The sequence below is a fragment of the Teleopsis dalmanni genome, chromosome 1 (assembly GCF_002237135.1).
Source record: "Teleopsis dalmanni isolate 2A chromosome 1, ASM223713v2, whole genome shotgun sequence".
Lineage (NCBI taxonomy): Eukaryota > Metazoa > Arthropoda > Insecta > Diptera > Diopsidae > Teleopsis > Teleopsis dalmanni.
In genome coordinates this window covers 209,623,844-209,638,649 of record NC_051846.1, presented here as the reverse complement: position 1 = coordinate 209,638,649, position 14,806 = coordinate 209,623,844, and the positions used below count along the sequence as shown (strand labels likewise).

Here is a 14,806-nt window from a genome sequence, read left to right as displayed (position 1 = left end):
TAACGCTTACTCGTTAGGCATATCTTTCATTGGCTGTTTCATGCGTGAATTGCCTACTGATAATGCCCTTAATACCTGCAAAAATTTACTAAAAAAGTAAGATTTAATTTTTATTGATGCAGATTTTGTAATGAATTGTTTGTTTTAATATAGAGGCGTTGAGGAAGGTCATTTATCTGCAAAATATAAACTCATATGTCATTGTCAGTGTACATCAACAGAAAGCCCAGGACGTAAACTTTATGAAGAAATACAAAAATGGGAGCACTTTTATAAAATCGAAGACGAAGAGTGAATATATTTTGGTGTTGTGTTAGTCATTAAGAATGCCATATGATTGCCCTTATTAGCGTTATTAATTTCGGATTAGTATAATTTTGAAATATGTATACAACACCAATTTATTATTTTGTCGACAAAATATTTATGAAATTCTTATGCTTAGTATTTGTTCAACAAAACAGAATTATGCATTAACTCAATCCAAATTTCTAAATATTTTTTTCATACATTTTGGAAATATGAGCATTTGTAATTATATGCTATACTTATATAGCGCAATTGGTTTATTGTTAATATTGTGTTGAGATTATTTTTAGTAAAATATGAATCAAATATTGTGTTATTGCACCAAAAGAGTCAGGAAAATTTTGACTATAAAATTGTAATTAAATTAATAATACATAATTAATTTGATTTGAAGCAATTAAATGTAGTAACAAATTTATTGCACTTAAAAATTTATATATTTTCAGGTAGCACGTTTTCTAAATTCTGCTTTTTTTGTTGCAGTATTAGTTTTACTATTTTATTTTCGTTTTTGTGATTATACATTAAATGTAATAACTACTTTTTAAAATAAATTTTTTACAAGAAAACAATTGTTTGGTTTAATTCATTTTATTTTAAATCTATTTGAAAGGTATTTAAAATTATGAATATTATTGATTATAATCATAAAGCCAAATTTAAGCACTGGATTGCGAACGAGCTGAAAAGTAGAAAAAACAAAAATTAATGACAATAAAGAAGTGTAAAACGTATACATAATAAAGTGTTAAAGAAAAACTTAAAAATTAATGTATTAAAAAAAACTTCTTTTTGATTTCTGGACACATGTTAGATAAGTAGAATGCCTGGTTTGCTTAGTAATTTAACAGACAATAACAAATATTTAGGATATTTTTGTTAAGTATTAAATGGGATTTTTGAAGTTTGCGTTTTGGTGCAAGCACATTAAACTTACTCCCACTGAAGTTTATGTAGAATATATAAATTAACTACTTCTCATCTGTAAATTGATTATAAAAATAATAATAGTAATAAATGGTATAGATTAAAAATACTTTTTCGACTTGAAATATCTTATGTGATAGAAAAATAATTTTAAATTAAGATCACTATTTTATACTGAAAACGTTCTTTGTTTCTCATCCGAAAACTTTTTCTATCACATAACTTCTCGTGATACTTACGTGCTGGTTTACCATTGAGCCAAGGTGTGAATTTAACATGGCTTTCGTTCCTTTTGGCTGCTTCAGCACGCAATTCGGTTTTGAGGGCTTCACGTACAACGCGGGCACAAATATTAGAATATTGAATGTAGCTGAAAATTTGATTGTAAAATTAAAAATTTTCTTAAGCGACTTTGGAACAAATTACGTAATGGTTTCAAAACACTACAGAGCAATTAAATCTTACAGTTTAGTCTTAAAACTTACGTTAAACCAGCTGCTCTCCACGCTTGAGTCATTTTGCAATTTTTTTATATATAATTTGAATAAATTTATGTATTTAGCAAAATAACCAAATACTCTAATGTCGTGCCAAGATGTCGTACGAAAATCCACACCGATAGCTGATTGAAATTAGCTGTCAAGGTGCTGTCAACTTGGCAGCACTAAAATTATTTTGCGTTTACTGTCAACGTATCGTAACTGGTTACGTATTGGATAGTTACTACAATTGAAAGAAACCAAATGAACATTTTAAAGCATGAAAATAAAATTCTTTGGGTAATTATGTTTGTTAGAACTTTATAAAGTTTATATTTTATAAATATATAAAAAGAAATTCAATAATATCAATAAGAACATTATTCTATTTCCTCATATAAAAAATTATTACGTAGTTGACGTAGCTTATAACGTAATAATATATCTAAAAATGATTTTAATATAGGATTACATATATCTATAATATCATTATGTACATTTCCGTATTTATTTGTAGTCAAGTTAAAATAGTTTAAAAGTTACTTGCATTTAATTATTTTCTAAAAAGTAATAAGGAATATGAGAATGTTAGACCATACGGTTATTTCGTACAGTACAAAACTGAGTAGAAAAAAAACAAGTCCGATTGGAAAACTGTCGAATAGTTATATTACTTTATATAACTATACTATTGAATTATAAACAAAAAAATCTTTAGTTATAAAATTATAGAAAAATATAAATAAAATCTAAAAATTTTGTTTTTTTAATTTTAACAGAACAATAATTATTGCTTAATATTTGTTAATTGCTATAACGTTTATGTGTGGTTATTTCATGTCATCTGTCTATTTATTCTATATTTAAAAGTCTTTTCAAATTGATGTGACAGTGTATATTTTAAAAATAGAAGAACATAACAAGATGACATGAAAAAAACCTTCTGAAATTCAATAGATATTCAAGCCGTAGAGGTATAAAAAAGATTAGATGGTTCAGATATGTGATCAAAAAGAATGGTTTGTATAAAAATGGTTATACAAGTTTAAAATACGATCTACATGAAGAAGATTATATAGTGATTAATTACATATATTATATATATGATTAATGCTACGAAGACCATAGCACACAGGAATCAGGTGCAACTCATATGTAATAATTAAGATATAAAAAAAACAACTAAAAAAGATATAGTATGATTTCATTGAATCAAATGTTAGTCCATTATTGAAATAAAAGTGAAATGATCCTTTTTGGTAATATATTGTAGAAAAATATCTCTTGAAGCAAGATAATATTTTTGAACAATTAACTGAAATTTGACTCACTGTGTGAGTAAATCACCAAATAAAATTTTATCACATAATTTTTGTAGGATTAACAGATTTTTAGAATAAGACAGTTGGTATTATGATTATTTTGATGCACACGCTTATTTTACTATAAGTATTTGTTCAGAAATTTTAAGACTATAAGTAGCTGGTGTTAGTTTGGTCTCTTATTTAATCCTATCGCAATCTTATCTATTCAGATTAATTTAAAAAAAGTAAATACCTGTTGCCATGAGTCAAATGAGCAGACGAGGTCAAGATTATGCTAATTTCGTAGTCCAGAATTTTGCAACAGTGTTTCCGCCACCTTTCATATAAATCATAGCACTCTTAAAAGTACGATTGCTTTATATTAGACTTTTTTAATTCTTAAAATTATTAAATGCTTTGCAAATATAAAGGAATTGTTTTCGTTTGTGTATTTACTCTATAAAATAAATAAATTTTCGCAGAAAAAGAGGATTTATCTTGTTTTCTGGTTGTTGATTTCAAAATGATTTATGGTTTTAACATTTTTTATCAAAGGAATTGGCCTAATGTAAACGGTGTTGAAGCAATTCGTAAAGATAATTTAATGTTAATCTTAGAATTACTAATTACTTTAATTTTTAAATAGTCATGTAACTCATTTTTAAATGTAACGATGGGCTCAATAAAAATTCAGTACATAAGTTTGTATGTGTAGTACGTAAGTTATTTCATGACGTCATATTGTACGAATATTGTAAGAATTAGACCAGGTTTGCTATTTACTTGGTATTTACTTTTAATTGCCCAGAAGAAATCAGCATGTCTGCTTTGAAAAATTCATCTTATTTAAGTTGCTCGAGATATTTTTTTGACCAGGTATCTATATGAGTTCAAAACTGAAAAGCGTAACTAATTCGCTGAGAGAAGATTTTATTGCAGTATGGAAAAATATTACAAAACGTGTATCTCAGGACCTTCTTCATCAATATGGTATATTGAGTCTAAATTTCTAAATGTTGTATACAAAATACTAGAAAAGTATATCAATATTAAATATTGAGAAAAAAATTACTGGTAAGAAATTCTCTATAATATAGTATTCGAGTATTCAGGTTTTAAGTTATTGTTCAGATTCAAAAGTTTCTTAAGACAATTTCTTATACCCAATCAATTCACGTATAGATATCCATTTTGTATTGTGTTTACTGATAGATCACTTTCGGTAAGGAAAGTCTTTCACAGCTGCTTTGTCATTGTTCAGGACAATGCAGGCACTATGTAGGCTGCATATGCGAAGATCTGACTTTTTAGAGCATCTTAGACTTTCTATCATAGATCATTTTAGGATTGGGCTTACGATAAAGGATAGATAATAGACAACAGATAAGGATTAAGGATAGAATGATAAATAGAAGACTTAAGTTTTCTATTTAAATACAATTATTAATATTAAAATTCGACCATTGCTGAATAAATCATTCAAAAATTTTTCATTACACTTCGCTTCAATTGGATCGATTATAATTATATAGCACTGAATTATACGGGCATACTCTATTATACATTATTCGTTATTTTATTTAAATTTAATTGACAGAATTTAATTAATTATAAGTGCTTTGAATATTGTTAATATTGTCTGTGATGTATTAAATATTTTTTTGATAAGAAAGCGAAGTGTTAATTTATTATCAAATAGAAATGATTTACATGCTAAACTAATTAAAGCAATTAAATGACAAGTAATTAAAAATAGTTTAAATGTAATTAATAACGATTTGTATTTGAAGTAGTTGCCGATAAAATGGTTCATATTATTAACAATAATTAAAATTATCAAAAAAAAGTAATATAATAAACTATAAATTTAGTCCAATTTTGCCGTTTAAGTTTAGTTATAATTGGAACCCGAAATGCTTAACTGGCTTTGCATTTTTCTTGTAATTTTTATTTCCCATCAAATTAACGTAAGTGGAAGTCTATAATTTGTACAAAATTTTTAAAATATTGAATTCTGATTTTTTAAAGGCAACTGACTATGAAATTATAGGCGATGACAGCTGTTTCTTCACACGCTGTAGCAAGGAGGATAATAAAGGAAATGTAGACATCATGACAATCCTTGATGTTAGCAATCTAAAGCACGAATATAGCGATGATCTTGAAACTGTACGTACAAATGGTAAAATTATGGTGAAAGGTAATATGCCAAAAAATGTACCAATAAGAGTTGAGTTGGAACTTTTACGTTGGCAGCATGGACAATGGGTCGAGACGTCCATTTCAATAAGACGTAATGATTTTTGTAAGTCTGTTTTTGATCCAACCGAAATTTGGTATGACTATATGAATAACCTAGCTAAAAATGATCGCGACTGTCCTCCCAAAAAAGGAGTAAGTGTATCATATTTACAAAAACATTATTTAAGTCTTTTACTTATACTTATAGTTATGCATTTTCATATAATTTGCTTTTAGAAAGCTTACCTATTGAAAAATGTTCTTAATAGAGTTATTGTAAAGAATGTACCAATGGCTGCCTTTCCAGGTCAATACAAAGCGATTATGCATTTGATAAGCGGCAATTTCTCCACTTGCATTTCGTCACGAATGCATTTAAATCGAAAATAATTGTGAGATAATTACTAATTACTCAAAATTTAAATTCAAATTTATATTAATTTTTAAATATATATTTCAGCAATTCTTTAAAATCTTTAATGTGTCCTTACTCGGCTTATGAAAAGTGTACGTGTGCATCTACCAAAAACATGAAATGATTTAAAGAGAAAACAAAAATTTAAGTTTAAACTGCAAAAATAAATATTTTTTGCTATGAATTAATTTTTTTAAAAAATATATATAAACAGCATTAAAAAAGCAGCAACAAAATTTATTGTATGTACTCTTGAACCAGATTTGATAAGCCATTAAAGTAGGTAGCTCGAGCAAATGAGCAACAATCTTCGCATCAACAAACGTCCAGATTTTAAAAGTTTTATTTAACGTTGAGCTTGTGACAAAAATGTACTTACGTAAAAAGCATCGTATTATTTTGTTTGAACATTAATTGCGATTTATTTTTAAACAATCTATCATGATTTCATTATCAACCTCAAACTAAAGGGGACTCCTACGCAATTCAATTGCAGAATTTTTGTTAATGGATGACATTAACTCACCATAAACGACAGATGGAAGCATCAGTGCAGTATTTTACCGGATGTGACGAAAAATAATTTGACTTTTTAAGGTTTTCTTTTCTTGATTTATTAGATATGTTTATTTTATCTAAGAATATGTAGAACATTTAAAAGTTCTGTATATTTTCTTGCCGAGATTAGATTTCATTTAAAATTATACATAACATTATATGTGTCAGAAAAGTATTCCGAAGGACATTGGAAATCATTCTGTTAAATTCAAACTGTTTATTTTCATGTGTGTATATTTATTAATTAAATGTAAATATGTTAAAAAGTAGATAAAATATTAGATATACAGGGTGTTTTCTGGGAATGCTTCGCAAAACTTGGAGATGATTTCTTTACCAGCGAAACGAAATTCATATTCAGTGTTGATTCAGATAAAGAGAAGTAAGGAGAAACATATTTTCTCGTAAACGTCCTTTGGAAGCGTTCTACTCTATTTTTGAAATTTAATTTAAATTTATTTTGAAATGACCGAAACCATATTAAATATTCATTCAGATACAGAGATGTAAGGAGAAGCACATTTCCTCGTAATCGTTCCTTGGAATCGTTCTACTCTATTTTTTAAATTTAATTTAAAATTATTTTGAAATGACCGAAACCATATTAAATATTCACTCAGATACAGAGAAATAAGTAGAAGCACATTTCCTCGTAATCGTCCCTTGGAATCGTTCTACTCTATTTTTTAAATTTAATTTAAATTTATTTTGAAATGATCAAAATACATATTCAATACTCATTCAGATACAGAGAAGTAAGAAGAAGCACATTTTCTCGTAATCGTCCCTTGGAATCGTTCTACTCTATTTTTTAAATTTAATTTAAATTTATTTTGAAATGATCAAAATACATATTCAATACTCACTCAGATACAGAGAAGTAAGGAGAAACACATTTCCTCGTAAACATCCTTTGGAGTGAACAACCTACTCTTTTTTTTTAATTTAATTTAAATTTATTTTGAATTGATTAAGTTTTGTTGAAAAAGCTCGCATAGGTTGCTCGCCTAGGAGGCTGAATAGGAGAAAATAATACAAAACAGGGAAAAATCTTTTAGATAAAAAATATTTGCCAGTTAAATTTTTGATATAAAAACGGTTTTATGTAAAAATTTCCAAAGAAAACTTACTTTGAATTATTATTCCATTCACATTCATTTTGTATTAAGGAGCTATTTGATTAAATCGTTTTTGAGATATTCAAGATCTTTTGCTTGAGATTTATTTGTAATGCAGATTTTTGATTGACATAGCCTCAAAAAACGAAGTGGAGCATCGTTTTAACACAATTTTTTTGTGTTTCTTAAATAATTTTCGAATTTCACGATATATTTCCAACATATATATATTTTTAAATGACCATTTTAATTGACTGTTGTGTCAAATGCGTTTTCATTACATTCATTACATAGAATGCGAATATGACATCTTATGACTAGTCGTTTTCATTATACTGACAATATTTGACATTGAAAATGTCATAGTGAAAGCGAGACATAATAAAAAGCTGCATATTTTGACTATTTACAGTTATTAAAGAAGTTATGTTGCATTTGAAACATTCAGAATAAAATGTAGGATATGATGGTAATTTTTTTAAACTAAATCTAAGTGAGGAAGTTATACCTCAATTGGTTTTTAAAAACATGTGTTTGTCCATATACAAATTTGCAATTGTCTTAGTTTTATTAAAGATAAAATTTTTTCCAATGACTAACTATATCCTTATTATCTCCAAAAGCTATCTCATCAATAATTTCACTTAATAGACAGACCGATGTTACTTAAGTAATAATATGTAGCAAAATATATAATCTTTATTTTTGTGTAAGAGATATTCTTTGTTGTAATTATGTTTTTAAATTCTAAAACACAAAACTTCAATTTATAAAACACTTCTATTGCCACTGTACCCTTGGTTGAGTCATGTAAAATTTCTTCTATTTTTGACTGTTCTATGCCATTTTTATTAGTTCGTCAATAGTGTTATCTCTTCTTCTGGCTGTTTCTGAAACTATATCCTAAAATGTTGATTTAAATTCTTAATGAGATTAATAACTAAATTAGTTATATGAATTTGCTTTTAACATTTTATTTCATTGCTTAATAAGAGTTTTACTATTAAAAACTTTTATATATAATTAAATATTTTAATTATATAAATAGCGATCATTATAATTTATATTGAGTGTTTATATAACATAAATTAATCATTTAAAGTTTGTGAAATTGTTGTTGTATTTCAAAAATAAAAATATACAAATAAATGAATCAAGTAATTATTCAACATAATTAAATTACTTTACAAACGGTAATCCACCTACCATCAAAATAAAAATTTTTGATATATGCGAGTTTTTGGGACGTCTTTTGTCTTTTAATATATATGAAAATGTTTAGTTTAAAAAAATAAAAAAATTCAAATGACAGCTAACTAAAAATAAATATTTTGTTGTTTATTTAAAACCAAAAAATTATAACTAATTATTTTTTTAAGATCTTTAATAAATTTAAAAACCACCATTTGTCAAATTAATTTAATAATTTATAATAATTTATTTAAGCATTTTTGAAACATGAAAGGTTTTCAACGTTTTCTAATATATGCAAGTTTAATTGAGTATTAATATAATTCTAATGTTATCACTTTAATGTCACTCATACGCACCTTAGGCGGAATATGTCAATCTGCCAGTAAATGGCCTGAAGCTGTATTTTAATTTCTAATGTTTACAATGAATTAACATTTTAATAATAGTCATTAATTCTAACATGTTTTCGCACATTATTTTGCTATCATAATAATTTTTAAAAAAAAATATTTTAAACAAAATTTATTTATTTATTTTATATATTTTACTGATATTCTTCTCAACATTGTTTATGTTGAGTCTTTTTCAAGTTAGTGCATCTGGGCACTCTTACTTTTTGCTATCTGCGGGGTTTCTGCAGAGTCCCACCCTTCTCACTGACTAATTTATGTATTCATCAAAAGCTTCGTGATTATTCGATGAGTGAACTAAGATCTGCTAGAGATTATTCTGAGATTAGATAGTGCTAAGTAGGATAGCCTTTCGGTTTTCGCGAATAGCTTCAAGGCTTTGCCCCTTATGTATTTTTTGGCCGGTTCTATTCTAAGGTCTCTTGGTATGTTATTTCTGCGGATGTACCAAGGCATTTTGAAGAGTCTTCGGAGAGCCTGACTTTAAGCAACTTGCAGCTTCTGGATATGCATAGTTCAGATAATGTTTAAGATAAAAAGACTGTATTTGAAAAATTATAATTTTTAGTAATATATCAGAATAAGAGATTAGATGGAGTCAAAACTGGTCAAGGGGAATGCGCAATGAAGTAATCTGAGTCTGACTGCATCACTACCTAGAAACATCAATTAAAAACTGTTTCCGAAGGTTCAAATAGCTCTCTGGGATGAACGACAAAAATAATAGGTTACTTAGACTGAGAAGATGTCAACTCAGATTAATTAATGGTTTTTTAAGTGGAGGTTTTTCTATAAATTTCAATTGAACTAAAAGGTGGAGACTAAAAGACACCGATATTTATTTATAAAATTTCTCTTTGTCTGATTTATTCATGTACTGCGATTTCAAAGCAATCATAGCTATGGGTTTCTTACGTCCATATAGTTTTTACCGAATATATTCGTGTGAAGGATGTTGAAACAAATCAAAAACTAAGAAACCAATTTACGGTTTCTGCGATAGCACAACAAATCTAAATCTTTAAAAACTGAACGTAAAATAAATTCGTACTAAATAAATGAACACTTCACTCAGGTTCATTTTGTTCTTTAGAAGGAGTTATCAGATAAATGATCGGTGTAAACTCAAAATTTATGTCTTAACACATAAACTTGATTTCGGAAAAAGTGGCTACTAGGATATAAGTTTATAACCTTCATATAGCTTCCAGCGAACATAATATGGTCGGGAATAATAAAACAGATATATTAATAGCTTTATCAATAACTTAGCTTAAGAGATTCTCTCGTGGTATAGATTTTATAAGTTCCTCTTGTTTCCATCAAAAATAATTATAATACCGAATTATGATTGTCTGCTGTTTTAAGAATAGCTTTTCATATAGCGTAATTACTAATATTCTAATATATGTATGAAATAACTAATTTTTTTCATAAAATTTATGATTAAGGTTTTCTCAAAATGACAATGAGACAAGTATAATATGAACACAGGCTATATCATCTTTTTGTGCAACAAAGTGTTGTTTTAAATAAAAAATACACTCATTATTTATTACACGACTTACACTTTTTACCACAATAACACTTTATTACACCAAGTCTTATATGCTATATATTTATTGGTATTAATTTCTGATTTTTAGAGCTTGAACGGAAAAAGTATTTACACTCGCAAATACTATTTCACAATTTATTTTTCCCATTTTTTTTATTATTTTATGAGCTCTTAATTAATGACTTGTTTAAGTAGTATTAGTAGTATTGAACTAAATTTTTCCAATAGTACACCGTATATTTCTTGATTGAACCAAACCAAACTGCAATGAACACATTTTATTGAACACCTGGTACGGATGTGCAATAGAAGTGCTAATATGCAGACCACGTCTTGAAAATATTGAAAACAGATCAGTTTTATGATTCTTGATATGTGAAGCAATTTTTTTCTGAGGATTACGTAAAGCGATGTCAAACTAATAATTTATTTCATGTACAGAATATAGAAATAAGTCCATAAAAAAAAAATAAAAAATTTAAGAAGATAAAAAAAGATTCAACAAAAATTATTAAATCTTAATTTTAAACAATAGACAATTTTTTTTTCAAATTTTTTTAGTTCGTTTATATTTATTAAAATTAATACGAATTTAAAAAATCCTGGAATGAGTTTTTTTATATTTTTACTCAATAGTAACTAAAGTATTTTTATTATTTTACTCTTTAAATTTTTAAATTTGCCTTCTTTAATTGTTTGAAACGAAAAAGTGTTTTTCTTGAAGTGTCCTATAGCCTTTAGCACTTCAATATGTTAGAATGTCGTAGATCATTCATATTTCATTCATATTTACGCGACGACACACCCATAAAGTAATGCTGGTCTAATTATGTGGCTATAGATCAGTTTTCTGTTCTTCACGCCTTCTGTTTCTGCCTTTAAATAATACAATTATTTCGTTTTTATTTTGTCATATCATTAGTTTATATCATCAGTATTTGTAAATTTTCAAAAAATTATTATATTTGCAATGTCAAAGTTATTGAGCAATAAACTACTGTTTTTTATATAATCAAAGTCATGTCTTAATATCTAAATTATTAAGAAATATTTTTTTTAATCTTAAAGTTAAGTGCGATCTAGCTGAACAATATGTGCATATGTGAGTTGAGCACGTCACTCATACGCCACGAACGCTCTCAACACAAACACAATTGGATTGGATACTATTTTATTTGTACAACTGTAAACAAAAAACAAAATTTTTTGAATTTACTTAATGGTAAATTTACTAAATGTAAAACCATAACATTTTAAATTCAAAAGGTAAATATAACGTATTTGACTTATTAAACAAACAAAAACAATATAAAAATGTCGCTCCAGCGAAAACATTTCGTACGCTGAAGTGTTTGAAAAGGCATTTTGTCAACCTTGAGTAACTTTGTGAGGTTCTACATTTATGACATGTAAATATTTATAATTTACAAATGATTTAAAGAAATTACGTAAATTATAAAAAAACAAACATACAAATAAACAAATAAATAATAAATAACAAAACAGGAGAAAAACAGCGTCAAAAGTTAAATCAAACGATACAAACTTAACATATTTGCACAGAAATTAGTGCACTTAGCACGTCTTAAGGCTCTAAATTTTATTTGTTTAAACAAAAAGTTGTAAACAAATTTATATTGCGTTATTATTATTATTAATTTGGAAATCAGAACAATGTATTTATATCTACTATGTAGTAGAATATAGTAGGTATTTATCTATATTATATAGTAGTGCAGACTGATACCAAATTTAATCACTTGGCTCAAACGGAAATCGGGAGACCCAAATTACTATCTCGCTCAGATGCTGACCGGACATGGACTTTTGTAAGTACTTACCTGACTGCATTTATGGCGATGAAGACTGTGACGACGTGGAGCACACCTTCCTTTACTATAAGAGGTGGCTCAAAAACAATCTATAAATCCCAAAAATATAGTGGAAAAGGTGAGGACAACCCCAGAGAGTTGGCGAACGATAGAGTTATATAGGATTCAAAACCTCAAAACGAAGAAATTAGACTTAGAAAGGAGAACCAGAAACTAGAATAAATAGTGCAGACACTAAGAAAATGCGGCAAAAAAATGATAGTCTGGACGCAGATCGAAAATAACAAGAGTTTGGTTTGAAATCCTAAAAAGAGACCTCCTCGAAGTAATGCGAAAGCGGTTCCGAGAGGGAATAAGTCTCGCCGAATGGGGGTGTCTTAGTCCGTATACTACACATTAATGTAGTCGGAGTCGGACACACCATTCCGACGACGGTAGCGTTAACAGTGCATAAAGTATTCCACCACAAAAATAAAAAAACAATTATATAGATAGTAGCGCAGGAATTCCATTTAATATATATATTTTAACCTGAATTTATGTATTCTGAATAAATTATAAGTAAATGTCATAGGAAACCATTGAAAATGTTATACTTATTTATTTTTTTTTTTTTTTGATCACCGAAATGAAACAAAGTATTTCATCAGCCAGTTTAGAAATTTATTTTAGCATTTTTTTAATTTTGTTTTAATAAATTGAATAAATTATTATTCAAATTATTGGTTTTATATTATTTGCTCTTACACTTAATGTATGAAAGTATGGATGGATCAAATAACAAAATATATAAAATTAGATCAATTATAATATATATTTTTCAGTAAATAATACTACTGCCGTATTTGGTTTAGTTAGAGACCAATAGGTCTAGATCTGCAGTTCACGTTCAGCCAAAATAACTTAACCTAACCTGATTTATATTACTATTAGAGACCAACAGGCCTAGGTCTGTAGTTTACGGTCAGCTAAATTAACTTAACTTAATCTGATATATATTACTATAATATATTTATTTAATAAATTTATGTTAAACCATATATTATATAGGAAAATTTACCAAATAATTTTTGTTTCCAAAACATTCCATACTAAATTTCACACCAATTTGTGAAAATTCATTTTTAATTAAATATTTGTTCAATGTGTTTTTGTAAATATAAAAGAAAATTATTTTTTCATTATTTCACATAATACGAAATTATTGTACTCTAAACTTTTCAGACATTTTTACTAATATTTCGCAGACGTTTGAACTTGCTAATTGCCTAAACAAACTCAAACATTTGTACCTGATAATTCGGTTTTAATAAATATTATCAAATAATAATAATGAATCATTTTTAAGCAATTTGCATATTTCGTACAATAGGTGCTTAGAGATTTCTTTAAGAAAACATTGATTAAAGTAAACAAATTGAAATTATTTAGAAATCATTAACAGGATATAAAACTATTTGTACTTTCCATTAAGTCACAAAGTAAGTTTTTACAAACTATTAAAAATGTTTAAAGGACTAAAGAAAAAAATGAGTTTTTTTTAAGATTAACGATAGGTGTGTTTATCTCCATAAGTCGACTAATTTTATTTTACTCGCAAACTTTACTATAGCTGCTGCTTACATGATATTTGCCACATAATAGTATCGGAAAAAAATCTTAGGTAGTAGTTGTTTAGATGGTTCGCTAATCATTTCACAACAAAATTGCTATATTGACACTATCTCATCAGTAAGTCCCGCCGACCAATTAAGAACATCTTTCAAGAATAACTGTTATTGCTGTGTGTAAGATAAGGAAAAGGAAATTGTTGCTCAAAAAACTTGCATCCACTTTAAAGTCTCACTTTCTCGAATGCTTGCTCTATATTACCTACAACAACATTAAATACATTTATTTCATTAACGCGATAAATCAGTTTCTCGATCCTAAATAGATATAGTTTAGGAAGCATAGGAGGCGGGGGGAGGTGTGTGTGTATGCTACGAGCTAGATCCCACCTTGACAATATAAACTACAGGTAATACACTACAAATACACACCTAAAAAATATTTCATAGTACTTGTCTCCCTTTCCCCTTTGATAGAATCCTGACTACGCTACTACAGCTTGCCATTATAACACTGAAATCACTGTTTTTTTATACAGATGCTGCCCTTTGGAACCACCGTTACATGCTGAGTAAGATGGAGGATTATTATTTACATCGCCATTTTAGTAAGCATAAATATAAATAGTCAGACTTGTAACAATTTGTATCGATGATATCAAACTTATTTAATATAATAAGATTTTCAAATAAAATGACACTGATATAATATTACTCCGACGTTTTTCTAAAATCAGATTATGAAAGAATCTTTCAAGAACTTGTACCATATAAATAACATTCGTCAAAGAAAAGAAACATTCGTTTATAACAGAATAATGCCTGTTTCTTGGATTTTTGTATTGGAATAA

General features: G+C 27.2%; 3 protein-coding genes across 4 annotated transcripts; 2 read left to right on the top strand and 1 right to left on the bottom strand.

Moving 5' to 3' along the window:
• The first annotated feature begins 10 nt into the window (after window positions 1-10).
• Window positions 11-409, top strand: LOC119675262 (peptidoglycan-recognition protein LE-like). The gene is made up of 2 exons (XM_038086450.1): window positions 11-96; window positions 154-409. The coding sequence occupies exons 1-2, from the start codon at window positions 41-43 to the stop codon at window positions 293-295; spliced, it is 198 nt and encodes a 65-aa protein (XP_037942378.1). The 5' UTR covers window positions 11-40; the 3' UTR covers window positions 296-409.
• Window positions 410-880: 471 nt separating this feature from the next.
• Window positions 881-1,878, bottom strand: LOC119671674 (protein stunted-like). Of its 2 annotated transcripts, XM_038082420.1 has the most exons (4): window positions 1,722-1,877; window positions 1,476-1,606; window positions 1,247-1,291; window positions 881-991 (listed from the first exon to the last, which is right to left on the bottom strand). In XM_038082420.1, exons 1-3 carry the CDS (start codon window positions 1,751-1,753, stop codon window positions 1,281-1,283), a joined length of 174 nt encoding a protein of 57 aa, XP_037938348.1. In that variant the 5' UTR covers window positions 1,754-1,877; the 3' UTR covers window positions 881-991; window positions 1,247-1,280. The 2 variants fall into 2 exon arrangements, with proteins under 2 accessions (XP_037938348.1, XP_037938347.1); XM_038082419.1 differs by lacking the exon at window positions 1,247-1,291 and having other exon boundaries at window positions 1,722-1,878.
• Window positions 1,879-4,928: 3,050 nt separating this feature from the next.
• On the top strand, window positions 4,929-5,811 carry LOC119671673. Its single transcript, XM_038082418.1, has 4 exons — window positions 4,929-4,986; window positions 5,048-5,413; window positions 5,498-5,652; window positions 5,721-5,811. Exons 1-3 carry the CDS (start codon window positions 4,933-4,935, stop codon window positions 5,648-5,650), a joined length of 573 nt encoding a protein of 190 aa, XP_037938346.1. The 5' UTR covers window positions 4,929-4,932; the 3' UTR covers window positions 5,651-5,652; window positions 5,721-5,811.
• Window positions 5,812-14,806: the final 8,995 nt, after the last annotated feature.